Source organism: Callionymus lyra, chromosome 5 (genome assembly GCF_982586985.1).
Source record: "Callionymus lyra chromosome 5, fCalLyr1.hap1.1, whole genome shotgun sequence".
In the NCBI taxonomy this organism is placed as follows: Eukaryota; Metazoa; Chordata; class Actinopteri; order Syngnathiformes; family Callionymidae; genus Callionymus; species Callionymus lyra.
This window is the reverse complement of record NC_141822.1, coordinates 23,062,167-23,083,706: the sequence shown is the minus strand read 5'-3', so window position 1 is coordinate 23,083,706 and position 21,540 is coordinate 23,062,167. Positions and strand designations below refer to the sequence as shown.

Genomic DNA, 21,540 nt, shown 5'->3' with positions numbered 1-21,540 from the left:
TGCACCGGTACACAGCCAGATGATAGATCGACTACCTGCAGGGGACAGTTAAAGTGGCATCACTTTTTCCATCTTTTTTTTTAACTCCTCGCCTCCCGCTGTCAGTCCGGGTCGCATGTATCAGCAGAAATGAGCCGGCTAATGATGATTCCCAAGATTGGTAACCAAATTATTTTATGAATACGCTGATGCATTATCCTTAAAGAGACAAATGACAGGCGGGGATTCTCAAACTTTTCTTTTAAAACTTGGGTTTTTTAAAGGCTGTATACTTGAGACATCCATTATGTTTTGCTGATTAACTCAATGGCAGCAGTGAGTTCTATCGCAGTCCCTTTTGTTCATTGGAATCTGGCGTCATCTAAGCCACAATCCAAAGAGCTACACAGCACTCATATCTTCAAGTTGCGAGTTATTGATCTGCCTTCTTACGAGCAGACAATACTCTCTGTGCGCTTTCTCATTTTAAAGTCCAGATCCCTTGCATTCAATACTGAATCGATCACACAGAAAGGATGCCGCGGTGATTAATTGACTTCTTTACTGATCCCGCCAATTCCTCTGTGTGTGGTCGAGGAGTGGAATGATGGATTCACTCGCTCTTTCATCTGTGTCTATTTCTGTATCTGTGTGTGTGTGTGTGTCTGTGCGTTGCCAGGCGGGAGCTGTGAAGGACTACATAAAGATGATGCTGGAGGCAGAGCAGCTGAAGTTCCTCGTGTTCGCCCACCACCTCACCATGCTGCAGGCCTGCACCGAGGCCGTCAGCGAGGCCAAGGTAACCCCAGGTTCCTCCGCCAGCAACTACATGTTTCTTTCAAAGACGCGGAAGAGGCATTCACATCAAGTGTTCAGAGCAGGTTATCGAGTTTGCCAGCAGAATGTGGGAAGAAAGCGGAACTAGAGATACAGAAAACCAGACAGGAAGGAGAAATGCAGACATTGAGTGGTGATTTAAAGACTGTGATTATGAATTTAATCTTATATTGTACATCTGGGTCGGTATATGATGTTGACTCATCCTATTATTGTGAAGCAGAGATCTTTAAGGGTTGGCCTGTTCGACCACCAACAGTGTTGGGCAAGTTACTTCCAAATGCTAATGCATTATTTATTACTTATAACCCTCTTTTCAAAGTAATTAGTTAGTTGCAGATAACTAATTCAAATCATATAAAAGTAAGGTGTTAAACTACTCTTAAAGGACCTCTGCATTCCTTTAACAAAAATAGTGTTTGGTTTTTTAAAAAAAAACGATGATGCTATTTTGATAGAAAAACTAGAATATTTACATGTGAAAAAATGGAGCCATAGTTGAATGAGTGGAATTGAAAGGGCAGAATGATCTTCCTAAAAAATAAACTGGCAGACTTCAAACTCCAAGAGATGTAGCACGAAGCTATCAAGGTTGCTTAAAACTTTTTCCTCCTCTTCCGTCTCAATACACTCCTCTTGAAGGACTTTACAAACATACTTCGTGATCTGTAGCGTATGCAGTAAATAAGGCCAAGATTCAGAACATATTTGGAGAGAATTTTCGGAACTTCGGTAGCAGGTTAATCAAATGTATGCAGACCCTTTAATTGTTTAAACAGGCAGACTACACAGGAAGTGAACATTTGCAGAGCCTTTTGCCATCTTTGCTAAACACTCTTGGCAAATTTATATGAAAACTACTTACTGGAAATGAAATTTATTGTTTAATATTACCATATTTAATGATGCCTTACACTACAATGTTACAGCAAAAAGTAAAACATTGCTATTTCTTTAAGTCACTTGCCCACCAATGGGAATCATTCGCCTCGACTGTTGTGTTGCAGGTGAGTTTGACCAATTATAACATTTTAACAACAATTCCTGTTAGAATTCTTGACCAATATAGGATTCACCTAGATTTGCCTTTAAAGAAATGTTATCCCTCAAATGGAGGTTAAGAATTAAAAAAAAGTCTACTTTAATTCATGAATTTAATATATTTATATATGTATTTTAAAGTTTCTCCAGGGAGGTCGTTCACCTTGACCCAGAGACAACACAAGGGATAACTCAAGCACATTTGTTTTCGGGGCCACTGTTTAAGTGGCCAGTGAGACAATATTATATCTGCGTACCATGTCTGTACAAGGTTTTCTTCATTGCGGGGTGAAATGAACTTGATGCATGTCAAATCCAGGCCCAGGGACTAAATCTGACCCGCTCTGTAACTTTATTTGGCCCAGCCAAGTCTACAAAAAAAAGTTATTAGGAGCAAATGCATGTTCATGCCAAGAGCCAAGTACTTGTTATAGTCTCATTTGGATGCTCTGACACTACAATTTTGTATTTTTTACGGACCAAATGGCCCCAAAAAGTCTGTAAAAATGGAGACTAAAAGCATCAGATCTCGAACCATCGTATCCAGCAACCACTGTTCATGAGCCTCATGTAAAAAGATTTTTAATTAAGTAAAACTTCCCCTTATTTGAGAAAGTAAACTTTTCTATCACCTCAAGTGTAATTCACAAGTCATCACGAGCAAACGATATCTTAGCTCGGCGTCAGCAACCTGTGAAAGTGTGTCCGTGTGTGAGTGCCAGGGGTTGTCGGTGGGGTTGGAAGGTGTCAGCTGTTTGCCATGCAGCCGTGTGATGTGCGATAACACTCTGCTCCGTGAGACATTCACTCAGCTGTGTTCACACTCACCAATTAACAGAATTTCCCCGAAAAAAAAGGAATGATGTGCGACACATTGTGATGAAGCTACAACAAGTTATTCCGCAGAACCCGGCGTCTGTGTGCGTCAGGTATTAAAATAGTTGTGGGATCGGGGGGGGATGAAGTTGTTAATATTTTTAAAGCGACGAACGAGTAAACAAAAGCTGTTGGGTGCACACAGTAAAAAGAGTGTGATTTTATTTGAACTTGTTTTGGTCAGGAATAATCAAACATCCATTGTTTTATTTTTACATTTTCATGTGGATGCGATCGCACCTCGACGACGTGCCTCACAGCACAGAGACACTCTCCTGCTGCTGGTCAGTCAGCGACTCTGCAGGATCTAAATCAAAAGAGTTCAGCGGTGCATTAGCAGCTCGCTGGTTGTCGAGGTCAAGGTCAAGTTTAATGAACAAGAAGCTTCGGGTCTTTCTTTTTTACTTTTTTTTTTTTTAGTCTTGCCAAACATTGAATCATCGCGTCTGCTCTTGTTTTCTTTGAAAAGAGCCATTTTCTCTTTCTTTCTAATTCATTGCTTTGTGTTTATACGTGTGTTGAAGAGACTGCTATAGAAATAAAACAATGTGATGATGTGGGTTAATGGATACTCCCTGCCTCCGAGGGTCACATGGCTGAACCAGTTATTTTATTTAAATGGGTAATACTCATCCACTTGAAATTTGTTTAGCTTTATTAATAAAAGAACCAAAAACAGTTGAAGGCACATTAGCTTACACTGAACAAACACAAAGAAAAACAATTTTTATTAGAAGACTACTCGCTATCCATTATTATGAGTGAAAATATTGCTTTAAAACGACCCGTTTTCACTTTCTATCTGGGTCTATTTGAGGCAATTCATCTTCAGAAAAAAAACCTTTTTTCTTTTTCCTCTTTGTGAATTACTTAAATGGATCTGCTTCTATTGCTTTTAATATTGCATCACCTTGTTATGTATTGAATTATTGTGGTTTCTTTCTTACCTTCATTTTATCTCCGTTTCTTCAATTAAAAATATCTTATTTTGGTTTAAAAATAACATGCATCTAGTCATGTAGATTAATTTTTTATCTTTATTATCTATATCATTCATTTTTAAACGTGAACTTGTAATTATTTTTAATTATTCATTCATCGTTTTTTCACTTGTATTTGATTGATTGGACGTGTTTTACCGAATAAGAAGGATTTAAGAAAGTACGGTTGGGAATACATTTTTGAAAGCAACATGGTAAATTGATTTATGAAGTGTACTACAATCTTTTCAAAGTGGATTACACCATCAATACTGACTACACTTCGAAACAACTCCTTTAATCATTTCCATTTCTTACCTTGTATCTATATATTAGGCCTGAAAGCAGAGCCTTTCATAAGAGATGAACAGCTTCTCAGGGGTTTTATTTTTGTTTCTGCTCAGGCTGGCTATATCCGCATCGACGGCAGTGTCCCGGCAGCTGAGAGGATCCAGTTGGTGCACAAGTTTCAAAATGACCCACAAACCAGAGTGGCCATCCTCAGCATCCAGGCTGCTGGACAGGTACGCCAGGCCCAGATCCAAGTTCATCTCATGAACTATATATACCCTTGTGGACTTCAGAAATGTTTGTCAGTAACTTGTAAATGTCAAACAAGCTTTTTTGGCTTGCATTATTTAATAATAGCAGATATACCATAACTCCTCTTTTTATTTATACTGAAATAATGGCTATAACGAGTGGAAAAAATTGTTGAAAGTCAAAAGGGAAGAGCAACTTGGAGCGTGTGTCGCATGTCCATGCGTGTCCTTGCCAGGGTTTGACCTTCACTGCGGCCAGCCACGTGGTGTTTGCCGAGCTCTACTGGAACCCAGGCCACATGAAGCAGGCGGAGGACCGGGCCCACCGCATCGGGCAGACGTCCTCCGTCAACGTGCACTACCTGATCGCCAAGGGCACCTACGACACAGTCATGTGGTCCATGCTCAACAGAAAGGTACGGTAGTGGCTGTGCATGGAAGCAAACGGGAATAAATGATGCACAGAAAATGGCAATTAAACATTCCTACATTGATTTTCACAGTCATGCATATGCTCACTGTGTAGTTTCACTTTACTCTGGTCTTGTTTTGATATATTTAAAATATCCTTGGGTGTCTTATTTCGTTAACAGTTAACAACTTAAATATTAGAAATCTTTTATCAATATTCCGATGGCAATGATATAAGGTAAGGTAAAACTTTATTGATCCCTCAGGAGGTCTCCTTCGGGAAATTGTTTTTTTCCAATAGCCACAGAAAATACAGCAATTTTTCAGAAAAAATAAATCAAAATAAAATTAGAACATGAACAAAGAGAAATAAAGAGAAGATGATACCATCTTAGTCTAAAGATAAAGATAAAGAACATAGATCAAAGAAAAATAACAAAGACAAAGGATACTTTACTTGTATGATATACTTCATTCTTGAAACGACCATGATACCCCTAAACGGTGAAACATTTAATAGTAAGTCTCAAATGCTAAAAAAAAAGTATTTAATTATTTGGATTAAATAAATAATAATAATAATATTATTAGCAGTTACTCTCAATAGTTTAACACTCACTTTACAATATATTTGAACTATTGAAAGATTAAAAAAAGATTTTGAATGTGATATGTAATGTGTTTTAAAGAAAAAAGAAAAAAAAACTGGGCTAAGAACACTTGAATCTGTCAAATCATTTTACATTAATCAGATCTGAATTAACAGACAGAGAATTCTGATTGCATAGCAGAGCCTCTGTTACTTACACACACGTGTGTGTGATTGATGTGTTACCCTGACCAATCGCAGCAGAGCGAATGTTGCATTACCCTTGCTGTACATTCACAACTTTAGGGATGTTCAAGGAGCATTTCATTAGTAATATTGATTTGCACATGCTTGCACAAAATGTCACCAAAATGTAAAAAAAAAAGTTAATTAAATAGTTGTTCTGAGAATCCAATTGTTGAGATTCATTCCTCATCCTACAGGAAGGTGTAACAGGCAGCACACTTAATGGTAAAAAGGAGTATCTAAAGGCTGAAGTTGGTGACAAGGACCAGTGGGAGTTCCTGAACTTTGCAACTGCCTGGACGCCCGGTGAGATGGTGTTGCCTCTTGAAACAAGTGAGACACATGGGAGTGTGTTTTTTACACATGTAAGTCAGTTTGATTAACACGTTTTCCTTTTCCCTGTCTCCACACCTGTACCACTGATAAAGATGTTAGAGATTCCTCTCTTTTTTTACTGTAGTTATTCAGGGGTACTCTGTGAACTATAACTATGCAGTGTATTTATTTATTAAAGTGTTTCTTCTATTGATCTGTACCGGACAGCTGTTTTTTTATTTTTTTTTATTTTTTAAATGATGTTACTGTCAAAAGTGAAAAGGTGCTCCGGTGCCCCAGACTGCTGTAACCATTCATCATCTGTCATCACTTGGTTTATTGTATTTTTGTGCTGAGATGCTCCTGCAGTAAATGTTGCTTTTGTGTACAATTAGGTAGCAAAAATGCTGCGTGTCCGTCTTTTGGTGTCATGTCCGGTGTCAGGGGGTGTGACACTTCTAACACCTTTATTATTATTTATAGTTTGAAAGGGAGAAACAGCACGACATCCGCACCTTTTTCTCACCGGGAAGTGGCAAAGAGAAGAAGAGGAAGAGAAAAGAAGATGAAACTTCTCCTTACTTCTGCATGGACACCATAACTACACCGGAGTCCCAGGAGAAGTCTGCCGCCTTCACTCAAGAGGACGGAGATTTCACGCCCCAGCTGAAGAGGCTAAGAACACCGAAGGCCAGGACCAGTGCTGGGGGGAAGCGGAAATCGTCTGCAGGAGTGGGTGGAGTGGTCATGCTGCCACGGAAGCTGTCAGAGGCTCAGCCTGAGACATGGGCCTGCACTTCCTGCACCTACTCGAACAGCTACCTGCTGCCTTACTGCGAGATGTGCGAGTGCCCACGCTCTACTTCACACGCCCCGTCAGGCAAGTGGCAAAATTAACCACCGATTTATTTAAAGAGTTTAAGAATCGCCAATGAATTCCATATTTTGGCTCAAAAAGCAAAAATCTGTTCATTTGCTTTATTTTTGTACTCGTCAATACCAACGGCAGCAGCCTGTTGACATAATGCTTTTGAGGCATTACAGATTTCAGCAGATGGAGATGCATGATAGCGAAAGATAGAGGCAGCAGGATTGCCAGAGTCTGAAATAGCTTCCCTCGAAGAATATCGTCTGCCTCGCTCTCCCTCTCTCTCTCTGCAGATGACAAGGACATCGTATAATTCTCACCTGTCAAGTGGAAAGAGAGAGAGAGGGCAAAACAGACAGAGGAGGATGGAGAAAGAGACAGAGTATGAGACCAAGAAAAAGGAAGGGAGGTTTTAGACTATTGCTGTAAATGCATTGTGTAAAGTTGGGAGACGTTGATTTTCACAGTCTTTCATTGTGTCATCAGATATTGAGGGAAGGTCTTAAGACTTGGGGGAGATTGGACCGACAGTGAAATGTACAGAACGTCTTTCTTTTTACTTTGATAGAGATTACTTAAGCAACGTAGCATCACTCTCTCTCTTTCTGAAATTTACACCCCTGTTCAGCCTGGTCCATCTTTCTTGTGCATCCAACCTTCATCTTATTTATGTCCCTTTTCAAGACATCAATGATACTCAATGGATTTTATACCTGTCTCTTACCAGGTACAGTGGTCCCTCATTTATTACGGAGGTAACGTTGTGAATTCTCCTTATTAAAATAAACCTGTTTCATTTTTCATTAGTTTAAATTAACGACATGTATTCAACAACTTTTATTTAAACTTTAAAACTCTGCATATGAGGTGCAATAACTATTAACAACCCTGTCAATAACAGGGGCTGGAACAGCTTTGCCGCCCAGCCAGCGAATCACAGCTGGCGATCATTTTTGATGGAGCAACATAGACGTTGAATTTTAATGCAGTATTGTAGTGATCATTTAGTCGTCACTGAATAGAGACGTGTGTAGAAAGTCATCATCGGAGTTTTGTTGGCACAGAGGGTTGAGGTGGGTGCAGTAAATAGTGCCTTGTGTTGACGTTTATCTGCTGTTCTTTTAAATCACCTGTTTGTAACTGCGAATCCAGCATGCTACATGATATTTAAATATCACATTTAATATACAGTTCCGTGTACTAAAAAATATACTAAACGGTGAGACCCCGGGTAGTGAACCTCCATGTGGCGAGAGACCACTGTATATTTATTTCTCCAATTAGTAACTTAGTTTTTGCAATATGATGGCGCTAGTACCAAGTTTGAGGTGGATCGCAAAAAGGCTCATAGGATCACAGCACCTCCCTGGATAAACAACTCCACTGTTACATTCACAGAAAACATTTCAAATAGGAAAGTTTCGCTTTCATGATTGGTTCATTGCAGGTTTTGCCAAAAACCTTTTCAGGTGTAAAACACTGTCTCTTGAGGGAATGACATGACAATCTAATAAATAATACAAGTAGTAAAACATAATTTCACTACTTTTCGAATGAATAAAAGCATTTATCTGATTTGTGGAAAAGGAGATATTGGTCTTAGTAAGCAACGGATAGAAATTAATACATGTTGGAAAAGTTGTAGAAGGAGATGCTTCATTTCAAAATACCAATATTGCTTGATATGTATTTGCCATTCATACATTTCAGGTTACTGATAGTCTTTAATCCTGAATGAATACTCTTGTTTTGACACTACGAGTCTGAAAAGTCAGTCAGTTTAGTGAAAGGCTTTCTTTGAACTCGATTTAATGCTGATCCACCATAGGGTACGACAAGTATATTTGTGTTTCCAGGGTGAGGAGTGATTACAGAAACTCAAACACTGCTTTAAGGTATCGAGCACCTAGATGGGTCTCCAAGTTTTCATTAGTTTTGTTTAGTTCAAAGCTACTTTTAATGCTTAGTTTGTCTATATGAGATTAGTTACAAAGTTACAAACATTTTTTTATTTAATAGCTTAATATCTTAAAATATACTGTGTAGATGTCTAGAATGTTTAATGACGTTAATTTATGAAGAAAGATTGGAACAGGATTTTGAGTTAATAATTAAAAATATATATAACATGGTTTTCAGTTTTTCGTTTGCTGGACCATTGACAAGTTGACTTTATTTATCGTTCATATCTATATCTACGTTTGGTGTTAAGAATAAACATGGAAGTGTTGGAGGTCTTGCAGCTCGGCCCAGTGGAAATGAGGATGTGCACTTAAAACAAACACTGTTCAAACAACTGGTAGCTCAGCCTTTGAGCAGCTCAAAAACACACACCCACGCTGCCACCCACACGTGAATATTTTTTCAACCAAAATTCACCCCTTATTTCATGCTCAGCCGGAGAAGATGCCTGATAACTATTCAGCTCTTCAGCAATCACACTTTTCTTTGTCACAAGCGCCACTCTACATTCACGGCAGCCGGCTGTGTCGGCTCACCAGACAGCAGATTTAACAACCTGGTAAATTTGTAAATGACAGACTGTGCTGAAGAATAACAACTGTATTTATGGAGATATCTCTGAGGTTGACACCACAATCCCCCGCTTGAAGAAATGGAAGAAAATAATCAGGTCATATTCTATAGGATGACACTTAAAATGGTCTCCATCCAAGAGCGACGATCCCTCAGAATGACTACATAGAACACCCTCACAGGTGACAGGATTTGACGTGTGGCAGATAATCACTGATTCCAGGCACAGGACGGAGCAGGAGAAGGTTTTATACTCGGCTCAGAATCTCAGCGTTTGTGCAGTTCAAACATACCAAATAAGCAGCATTTGATGTTTAACTATTCTGAACTCCAGACGTATTGCAGGGTGGAATGATTTATTTTTGATTGGAGAGTGATGTGATAGTAATTGCAGGTTAGACAGACGGACGGTCAAATTGACCTGATGCTAAGTCCTGTTTCCTTAGCTACCGTTTCTATGACTTTCGTGCTTCTCTTCATCACAAGCTCGTGAACATTTCCATTCTCGGGGAATCGATGATTATATTTTTAATTGAAACTTTCCGTTTGCATTTCAGTCGTCGCTTGTGCACAAAGGAAGGACAAACAAGCAGTTGCTTTTCCCCGCTGCTTTGTCACGCCAGTTATGTGAGATCTTTTAATGATGAACCTTCGACGTTTTACAAGTTGGGAAAATATAGATAATTTAATTGCAACTTTTCTTTTGGCTCTTTGTTTATTTGAGTCTGAGACTTCAGCCTGAGACTTAACTCCACCTTGAACTCAAATTTTATATATCAATATATGCCATTCATGAGTTACATATGCTTGTCCTCTTAGTCATCTTCTTTAAAGGGCAACTCGTGTGAAAACCCACCTTTTCTGACTCACTCACATGTTTCAAATGTTGAAGCTCATTATGAAGATCCTTTAAAGTTATTACTTTATACATTTCTTCACTTTTTGAAATCTTGGCGAACAAGAAGTTACAAGAGTGGAGTCAATTATGACGCAATAATGGCTTCACTCCTCCAGCCAGCCGTGTACAATAAAGGTCCAACATCTATTTAAGACACACTTAAGTCAACACATTAGTTGCCCTTTATGAACACACGACCTTCTGATAATCGGATCCAATCCTATGCCTTGTCTGCAATCTTTTTCCATTCACTATAAGATGTGATTTCATTTATTACAGAAAATATTCTTTGAAGTACTGGACTCACTGTCAACACCAACTCCCCAAAAAAGTGCAATTCATGTGTGTTTGTTAACCATAAACTGTGATCTACTGAATTACGAATTACTGCCAAAATAACTAGGTTGCAAAAATATTGATGGTATAATGTATATTGCGTTGTCTTGCTGTATGTTTTTGATGAACTGGCACTAGGTGTTGATATTTAAGTGAAAAACATATAGCCGTTCTTCAAAGATTACATTTACAGACTCACTACTTCAAGCTCTTAAAACCACATGACGGCTCCTAGCATGTTTAAGAGTGGATGCTGTAGAGTACGGTAGAGTACAGTTTTAAAGGAAATACAATGAATTAACATGGAGAAGAAGATTGGCAAATAGCTGAGAGAGAAACGTGTGACATTCTAGCTCAAGAATATGTCAACATCAAAAGTTATAAGATATTGATAATCGCAGAATAGCGGTAACAATATTTGAGTTTATCGTGGGCAAAATATTGAGATATCAGAACAGACCAGGTGATACCTCCCCTGGACAAAAACTATACCATCAAGTGTCTTCCAACTGGAGATTGAACATGGAAGACTAAAAAGGTATTTATATCTGTAGTTCTGAGCAAATGAGTTACTAATTCTGCTTTAAGAAGCAAAACTTTTTTCTCTTTGTGCTTGAACTTCTACTTCACCTATGCAGCTTTCATGTCGTACGCATATCATGCCTTCTTCTAAGAAAAATGTAATTATTTCATTATGCAAATGCGACATTGACTTACAAGATTCCAGGTGTTAAACAACATCATCTTTCATTAATTATACACACACACACACACACACACACACACACACTCCTTGGCTGTTTACCGTCAGCGATGGAGGATTGTTTTTAATTAAACTGTCATAGAATGTAACATCAGTTATTTGAGTTTGATGTCTCATGCGGCTTAGTCTGAACTCCGTTAACTCTTCTTGTTTTTCCACGCAGTTTCAGATCAGACCGAGACTTGATGACAAAACACCTGGAACTGCTGTCTCAGCGTTCCTCTGTCTTCTTTTCCACAAACTCTTACCATTTAAGGAGAATTTGTTTCATCTATGATGTTGTCATCTCGCTGGTGTTAAACATCGATTCCGTCAGCGGATCAATGGTCGATCAATGCTGGTCTGCCACCACATTTATAATGGGGCCCCCGATGACGGTGTGGAAACCAGAGGTTGACTGGTAGAGTCAGGGAAGGGCCCTGTAGGATTCCAACGCTAACATCTCTCTCGGAAGGAAAAGCTTAACACAAATTGAGCCGTCTCAGCGCAGCCGCGTTACGCTTGTTAGTGGAAGGGGGCAGCGTGGGGCCAGGAGCCCCGAGGCTGCGATGACATTTGAGGAAGCCATATAGAGGCTGGCCTTTTGAAGAAACAAGCCACAGAAAGGCGAGATCACTAATTAGCCGACTGCGTTCCTGACCCTCGCAACTTAAGGCTCTTGTTACATCTTTTACCACAAGTTCAACAAATAATGTGGAGGATTTCAGATTAAATACCTCTTCAGGAGGGAGAATGTGTTATCTCGGGCAGGGATTGCAAACTCTACAAGTCGACGGATTCAAACCTAGAGAAAATATGTGGATTTTTCAAAGTATCAATCAGTTTGTTTTGTTTGAATATATTTGCATAATGAGCTGCACAAATGGTAATGTAGAAGGATTATTATGAGAAGTTTCCTAACTCTGAAAGTTGTTCAATGACGTCCATTTTTTTAAGTTTCTAAACTCTATGCAGCGCTTGTTTATATGTGTTCAAATCTCACAACCAGGTATCCAAAGGCTCTACTTATTTTATTATATATCATTTGCCTTTCAGAGTGGGATCCTTCTATGAGAGAGTTAACGGAGTCGTTGATGTTTTTTGTGACAAAAGGGTTTTCATTTAAATAGATTTAAGGTGCCTTTATTTAAAAAATAAAAAATCTGGATCTGTAAGGAGACTCTATATCTCATTTCAAGAAAAACTGTCTGAATATATTTAAACACCTGTATTTGAGTTTTTACTCTAAAGGGAGAATCTTAAAACAACTCACTTCTTATTGCTCCAGTAAAAAGCAAGTCATTGCGTTTATGAAATTTCTTCAGCCCTGTGTCTTTTTACAGTACACAAAATGAAATCTAAGAAAGTTTTATTCTTATTCGAAATAGAAATTCTCTTTTTAGACTTCATTTTCAGCCTAATTTGAATAATAAGTTCAGAAAACAAAACCACAAAACTACGTATGAATTTATTATATATACAAAATATTCTGCCAATGAGTTATAAAACAATTTATTGTTAAGCATTTATAAACAAGAATTTGGTTCTTTTTTTTACTCCTTGCAAGCAAATCTGGTTCATATTCTTCTGGATATTTAAGTTTAATGTGACTCATAGCGAGTATGTTTTAATTGAAATGAAATGGGGGGGGGAAAAAATGATCCCCAAGAATAATAAAAAATAAAGAACTAAAAGATAAATTAAATGCACAGAAAGTTGAAGTGAAACACTTGCATAGATCAGAGGAATATACATTATCAAACAAAATGATTTGAAAGAAGAAAGTCTACTATGGAAATAAACAAAAAACTTAATTTCAAAACTGTTATTCTTTTAATTTGAAAAAAAAAAATGTAATAGTAAATGATAAAATTATACAAGAATTCTGATGAGAACTAGAAGAACTCTTGGGGGGAATAAAAAAGTGTGAATCCTCAGAATCGGTGTTCGGCAATTACACCATTATTAGCAGCTGAAGACTATTCATTGTGTCCGGACGCAAGTCTCTGCACAGATGTGCTAAATTACTGACAATTATATGATTGCATGTGAGACCGACAAGCAATTTGAGTCTTTGATGTCACAAACAGTGTAGTTAGATTTGGGATATAGCCAACTACTTTTTAATGGTATAATAACAATAAAAAAAGACAATAAACAGTGTTTGCTATCATCACTTCACTGAATTATAATACTCCTGAAAGGATTATTATCGTCTTCACTGTCTATTTTGGTTCATTTTACTCCCTGGGATCTTCAGGATTTGTCGGAGTAGAAGTTATGATGAATAATTACATCCCCAATGAGCCATTTTGAGTTTTTACTTTTATGATGTCACTTATTTTGTCAGACTGATCACTTTACCGACACTGACAAATAAAAGTTGAATTTATCCTCTGAACTCTCTGCAGAGCCACAAAAACCCTCGAACCAGGAAGATCCAACAGCCATCGTCTTGTCCAGCTCGGATAATGAGTCGGAGCTCGGCGACGGAAAGGACCGAACCGCGGCGTGTCTCGCAGACGGGCAGGTCGAGGCAGAGAAGGTGGAGGCGAGGCGTGTGAAAGACAAACAGAGAGTCTCGGCAGCAGAGGAAGAAGACAAGTGGCAGCTCAAAGGTAAATAATCACAAGGAAAAGAAGGCGATGTCACTGTCGTTGTTGGCTGCAGCTGCCTCCCGTCTCACCGTACTCATGGTAATCCCACCTGCAATCTTGCCTCTTCATATCCAGGGATATTGGTTGCTGGCATGGTGTCATCTGCACATAGAAAGACCTTATTATTAGCACAATATGAGGCTGTAATGTATTCCATATAGGGCTGTGTTACCTGCAATCTCTTTTTTTAATCTATTTGATTGGCATTGTGGAGTCAACATTCAGGGGTGCTGTGAATAATTAGAGTTACTTCTGTCTTATTAATTCCATTGGATAATTGGTTTTATTGCTTGTTTATGTGCCTGCCAGGTTAAAAAAAAAAAAAGGCGAGTACATTTAACTGATGGGTCAGTGACGGTCGTAACCTTTTGACCAGCAAAGATGGGATTTATGAGCATATCAAGAATTATTTAAGTGCAAAATGCTACTTTTTACTACTATTTTTATTGTGGTTTAAAACCCTCTACTCTCATTGTTATAACTAGCAGCTTTGGCTGTAGCCAATACAAAGTGAGGAATTGATGACGGAACCCTTTCAATCATCCTTAGAGGGCAACGAATGTGTTGATTTAAGTGTTTCTTAAATAGATGTTGGAAAAACCGTCCTTTAATTAGAAAATGTTCTTAAGCCCCGCCCATGGAAAACACCTTGTTTTTCTGGATATTAAATCTTGTTTGGCATATCCACACCTACTATACTGTAATTGGTCAATCGTGGAAGTTTGTCACCACGCGTCGTCAATCCCTGAAGTCTCCACCTCCAAGGGATTTGTTGAATAAACAAAGCAGGGTGTGATTACAGCTGGCTGGAGGAGGAGTTAAGATCATTATTACATCATAATTGACCCGCTCTCGTAACCTCTCATTCGTCAAGATTTAAAATGGGAGGGGAGAACTTTATAGTAATAACTTCAAACGTCTTCATGATGAGAGACAACTTGTCTTTCTTGGAGAGGAAGACATTTGAAACATGTGAGTGAGTCACGAGAGGGTTTTCTCTTCCCTCTAAATACCATGATAAGATGGCTTATCAGTGAAAACGACACTATTGCAAAACTGTTTACAATAGAGAGATGGCACTGTCAACCTGATTTAAGAGATTTTTCAAAATCAATACATTTGACATCCGAGTGTCGGGTGCGTTCAGCCAGCAGCGAAAGGCTCAGTTTGCTCATTTAAAAAGCTCCTAATGGTCGTGTACGTGGTGTTGATGAGATCCTCAAAGAACCTTAAACGCCCCAGATGTTGTTGGGCTGATATGCTGTGTGGATATCTGAGGAGGTTTCTCTGGATTGGAAAACCATCATGGTTGCTCCTCTTCTTTCGAGAGTGAAAGTGTTCCATTCATCAGAGATTAACTCTCTCCAGCTGTTCACCTGTAACCAGGATCTGTTAAGGTTCACGGTAGTTTGTCATGTTTAGACTGACTTAGACCTGAACATGACAGTTTTCTAGACTTTCCTTCAACCACCACAATAAGTGAGGCAGTTACAACGGTAATAACCACTTCCATCAAGGTGTACATGGTACACAGATTACTTTAATCAATTTTCTTTCTTTTTTTTCGATGATTGATCCTGTTCAATCTATTTAAATCATATTGCATTTGTAGTTATTTTTGACTCTCTGCAGGTGCAAATCTGCAAAATGCAATTTTGAATTTTAAATCCTTAATACTCTTAAAATGTTTATGTGTTAAGAAGTATTTTAAAACAATGCCCTCTGACTGCCTCTGTGAATCCACATTGTTTATAATATTTACCTAACATAATTGAACATGTTTGCCTCACTGTCGACGGTCCAGGCTTGAGTTGCACAAGGGCAGAGGAAAAACAAATTCTCAATTACCCAGTCTCTCTCATATAGCAAATAAAGGCCTGTGTTCAAGTGCCTTTGTCTCAGAGGGATGTGTAAACAATAAATTACTCTAATTACAAGGAACTAATTGCTCTGCTTATAATATGAGGAGCCCTTAAAATAATTGCCAGTCCAGCAGAGTCTAAGAAAAGCCCCTGACCTGTGTAGTGCCTCAGCGAGACGTGTCGGGTCAGAGCTATCGGAGGATGTAATTGAGCTGCGGTTGCTTTGGCCAGCGTCTTTACTTAACATAGGAAGGAATATCACACTCACTATTTAGGTTTTAACAAGAAAGCCATCAACCCCTATTACCCTCTAACACCCAGAGAACAGCGTGTAACCGCTCTGCAGGTTCTGTTCAGACACACACACTCTGACATCTATTAGTGCCCACAGACTGTTGAGTGGTTAACTTCAGCACTTTAGAGCTACCTGTGCCCCCCCGACCCCCCGCAGTAAAGACTGCACTATGTCCCTTTCGCTCTGTTGAAACAAACCCCAAGAATGGCTTCTATTTTAAAATGTTCTATTCCATTCTTAGAACTACGTTTTCAGTGTTGAAAAGATGAGCAAGAGGCCAGTTTACCACCCACAAACAAGATCAGGAATGGAAGCAAAAGAAAAGATAACTCTAAAATATTCAAGCTATAACCCCAAACTTATTCTGAAAAAAGTTGTTGTGAATATAAAATCTAAAGTATTTTCCTGCCCGTTTTTGTTGTTAATAAATTCATTTTTTCATGACATGCTTTTTTTTGTTTTGATGAAAAAGGGTTTATCTTCTTGGATATTGTTGCCATTAAACACAAATTGCACCTGTGGATCTTCAATTGTCATCGTGCACTTTGGCACGGAAACACGATCGCTCATAATTACCTTGTCAGGTGTGTAACCAAAGAAACTTTTTCTATAGTTATTGGAATCATCTCTCTTGTATACCATTACGCCAACGGAGATGTGAGAATCGGGAGGCAGCCAAGCAACCCATTAGAAGGGTAGTTTAAAAGCATCCCAGTGAAGTTTATAGTGTTAGAAGAAGAATCCTCAAGGTTATATTACATTATTTATAATTAAAGTCTTCAGAAGTCTTTCCTTTTCCCTACCATTCACTGTCCTTGTTGTTCAACCTCAACCCAAGGGTTTCAAAATGAGCAAGATTCATGGTGACATTGAGGCTTTCATATCTCCAACACGCCAGGAAAAACAAAATACAGTTGCTTACTAATAAAACACCAGTATTTATTTGGTTGATAATTGTGTTAAATATTTGACTTTGTGTTGAGGACCTTTTAAATCCATAACTATATAGTCACCAGACTCTGGATATGTCTCATGTTACAGATTACATTAAATTCATCCACTATTGTTGTAAGCATAACTTTAGGAATGTAAGTTTTTAGATAAAAATTTTTTTTTAAATAATGCTCAAATAAAGAGTTACAGATTTTACCGCTGCTCAGTGCAAATACTGTCTTTTTATTCTTTGCGCTTTACTTGTTTTTTAGTGCAGTTTTGTTTTGACTCGTCGTGATACTTCCTGTAGCACAGTAATAAAAGACATCCTCACCTTTAGAGCACATGCTTCTGCTTTTGATGAAACAAATATCCCGTTTTTATTGTGGATTGTTCAAAAGCCTTCACGGAAAAATGCCGTTTGATACCCATAGTAACACGTTAGCGGTCAGTCTGTTAGTTAATTACCTTCGACCTGTTTGCAGCAGCGGGGCTTTAATTCCAAACACAGCAGATGTCTAATAAAAGTGACCTATGGGGTCAGCAGGGGCCTTTAATGATTTTCCACTACCTGTGCGTGGTTTTAGGAGGCAAACCACCGATCTGCTGAACGCCGCCTCCTTTTGATTGCTCTGAGATTACTTTCCTCAGAGCTCAGACAGGCAATCACTTCTCTGTCTCTCTTCCTCCTGTCCGTCACTCCGTCCATCTGCATGTCTTCAGATATCTCAACACTTTCAGTTGCATCAAACGCCGTTTTCTTTTACCCCCCCCCACACACTTTTGTTTCAGTCCCGAAGATAAGATGACTCAGTCCAATTAGGCGTTGTTTTCTATCCCCTGCAGTAAAATAACAGATAAATCCCCCGAGGTGATTTGAAGCCACTGTTCATACTGTGTAAGTGACAGTCTAATAAGACGGCTTTGTAAGATGAATTGCCCCCATCGTATAAATGGCCCACTTAATGCGGCTGCCGCGTTCTGCCACTGCAAACAGAAGAGGAAGGAATGAAAAAAATAAAAAAGTCCACCTGCCTACAGAAAGTACACCCTGCACACGCCGCAGATAGACTCATTGCCGGGATTTAGTAAAATGTCAATGTCCTCAGAATGGTTTGTCTTTGAGACCTGGAAGGTTGAGTTGGTATTTACACTAAATGGTCCAATCCAACAGAGACCAGTTCCAAAGAGGGTTGTGCTGCAGCTTCAACAATTGCATGTTCGAGGGAAGATCAAAGTGATGGATATAGAGGCTCGACCACATGAATCAAGATGTGAAACAAGGCTTGGAAAGTTCAGATACGATAGAAACCAATAATATAGGTCCTCTCCGAGTAGAAAGGCTGTAGGCGAGATGTCAATCACGTATGGAGAACTTGTTTACCTCGGTCTCTAACAAGAGATCATAGCCTGTTGTCTTTTAGTCTGTGAGCTCAAGAAATTAAATTAAAAAAAAGGTTCTTGGAACTAAAGAAAGATCTTTTTCAACAGTTCTTTGTCTTTTTTGTCTATTATGTGCAAATACAAAGTGAGAACAATAGAGTGAATCAATGTATTATTCATGAGGTATCTTATTTGATAAATCTTAACCTTTGTTCAGCAGAAATTAATGTGCATATAGTTGCTGATAAAGTTGGTAACGGGTATTAAGCTAAAATAAGTACTGTGGCACAAACTATAACACTAAATGAGATCCAGTCAAATCTTTTTTTAATTATTGCAAATTAAAAGTATAACCTTTGAACGGAATAATAATTATATTTGAAGATTAATTTTGAATTGTTTTTATTTGTAATTGACTTTATACTGATAGTTTTAAAAAAGAAAACGGGTAATGCTATTTTTAAGGCTCTAAAGCTCCAAACCAAACAATCATGCTATTCTACATCTGGAGGTTTGTGATTTATGGGCCATGGTTTTTTTGCTGAACCCAAATGCGTCATTTATTATCATATGTTGACACTTTTTTACCTTCATTAAAACAGCCGGTGCTCCTGTGGTTTGAGTAATCCGTTTCACGGTAATTAATTGTGCCGGTCTTCACACTCTACATTCTTTACATAGAGCCGCCTCTACCTTAACTGTAGGTGCTCTACTTTATGGGGAAGCTCTATAAATAAACAGAACTTCATGAACTGTTTAGGTTACCATTGAGAACATCCTCTGAGCCGTGAAGCTAAGATGGAATTATTTAAATAACTGTATTTTTTCATCGAGATTTAGGTCAAAAATGTACTGCATGTATTAATAATTCAATAATTTAGTACATTATGTTTAATTGTGACTGACATTGTGATAGTTTCGTGGCTGTTAAACTCAAATAAAACTATTAATTTGACAGTTAACATTGTGCCCTTATTACTGTGTAATACAACTTAAAATTAAACGATGAGTATATCTAAAATCAAATACGATTTTCTTTTTTCTTTCCTAAAACTAAGAAAGCCCTCAGGATGTTTTTTTCAAACATTTTTACTTAGATATGTGTTTTAAAGCTCTAAAGGTCTGTTTTTAGCATTTGAAATGAGGTCCTTTGAACAGCAGGGGGCATTACCACTCCAGAACTTTCCAGCCCAACACAAAGTAAAAGTGAGCATGGAGTTGAGCTTGATCGATTCATGGAATCATCTGTTCATTGTCCTATAATCAATAAATCTCTTCATCCTTTTTCTTTCGTGGCAAATTCTTGCTGACAACAATGTCACCTCCTTGGCAGAGGTAATTGTAACTCTGTACAGTTTTAAGTTTCAAAGGATATCCATGCAAAAAATGTACATCTACTATACTTTCCACAAAACACATTGATGTATTCATGTTAAAACTTGAATCAGGTGAAAGACTCTCGTCTCACAGCTGATGTTTTTCCTCACATGGACCCACCATTTCTCGGCCCCACGCGCCAACATAAGAGGCTGACAACTGGCCACACGAAGTGATTTAAGGCGAGTATTATCGGAGTGTGATAGGTCATTGTCTAAATGAAGCGTGGTCGAGCAGCGGCGGTCTCATTTCCACCGTCTGACCTTTTCTTGCTAGATGCTGGCAGGATGAGCAAGCTACATGGCTGACATTAATGACCTACTCCCTCTCTTCCTGCACTTTTCCCATCTGTGACTGTCATTGTATCCCTCTCTCCTTCTCTCTCGCTATGCCTCCATCCGGTTGTTCTGCGAATGCCTGCGTGAACGTGTGAAAAGTAAATTGGAAGGATTCTAGTCGCTAACATGTTGCTGCGCCGCAGTACAATGTTGTAGAAAGAAGTCGATTTTGTCGAGCTAGTCACGATTGAATCGGTGAGTTCCATCTTGTGAACAAACTACAAGCCATTCACAGATAGTTGAGCTTAGTTTTATAGATGATCTGCTTTTAAAAAAGCTGTTTTTCATGTATTTAATTATCGGGTCGTCCAATAACATTCGACATTAGAAATGTGAAGATAAATAATTGTTTTATTCCTGTGCAAACGATTCCCTAACAATTTAACTTATAATAACACATGTCATTTATGTACCACATCTATTTCAGTTATTTACTCATATTTTGTGGTTTTAAAAAGTGCTTTGCAGTTGATGATGAAACCTTTAACATCAGATTAGTTATAATAAAAACAATGTTAAGAATTTAGAAGTTATTTTTTTTTATTCATTATCCTGACAAAAAAAAACCCACAATGTATTAACTCTTTGAGATGCTAACATGTGCACAGTCACCAGTGTTATTCACCGTATACTTTACCGTGCAAAATATACATCATTATTTATGACCAGCCTTAGCAAAACATTATATATAATGGAAGAAGAAGAAAACTCCTTTTGCTACGTTAAAATGTGTGCCAATAACTATTAAAATAGTGGTATTATTCTGTAAATCTCTTAATGACTATGTAATTCATAAAGTATAAAAGGAACAGATTACTCCGAAAAGAATCCCAACCCTCAGTCGACATGAGGGTGAGTAGAACATAAGTGAAGTTTGAATTTTAGGTGAAGTATAACTTTAACTAGCACGATTATGTTGCTAGATAACAATACACATGTTTTTCTTTATTTACAAAAAATGCAAAGAATTGAAAAGGCCTACAATTGTGTCTATGACAAACAGGGGAATTCTATAAATGTTTGAATATCGGTATATTTGGCAAAACAACAGCTTCCTTTTTGTTGTTGCTTGACAACTGTATTTCAATTTTATTAATTAAAAACAAGGTTCGGATTGTAAACTTCCCTTTTCATTTCCACTTCAGATATGACTGAAGCCCAGATTATTTAAATTACAGTTTTTCACTTTATTTGCAGTACATAATAATTGATCAGTCGTCATGTGTCATAAATGTTGGATAGGCATACAGTATATTTAGAAATCTAATTAAAGTAGGTAATAAAATGAACCAATGAACGTCTTCATCAATGAGACATACACGTTACGTATATTTATTTAGAATATCAGTCACTAGACAGAAATTAATTTTAAAAATCTGCTTTCATTTGCTAACATATTCACAACCAATGATCAAGCCAGAGCAAATCCAAGGTGTTTTTTACCATCACCATGATTTCTGATGTCAGCCCTGAGGACAGACTTGGTGCAGACGTGGGGGG

General features: G+C 38.1%; 1 protein-coding gene across 3 annotated transcripts in view; it reads left to right on the top strand.

Annotated features, from left to right (window-relative positions):
• zranb3 (zinc finger, RAN-binding domain containing 3) overlaps positions 1-21,540 on the top strand; it is a 78,695-nt gene that overhangs the window by 24,185 nt on the left and 32,970 nt on the right. For all 3 annotated transcript variants that reach the window (XM_087791478.1, XM_087791479.1, XM_087791477.1), the window contains exons 9-14: positions 659-778; positions 4,118-4,237; positions 4,492-4,671; positions 5,699-5,866; positions 6,300-6,696; positions 13,607-13,813. In XM_087791478.1, the coding sequence (XP_087647604.1) occupies positions 659-778; positions 4,118-4,237; positions 4,492-4,671; positions 5,699-5,866; positions 6,300-6,696; positions 13,607-13,813 (1,192 nt within the window). The remainder of the gene's footprint in view (positions 1-658; positions 779-4,117; positions 4,238-4,491; positions 4,672-5,698; positions 5,867-6,299; positions 6,697-13,606; positions 13,814-21,540) is intronic.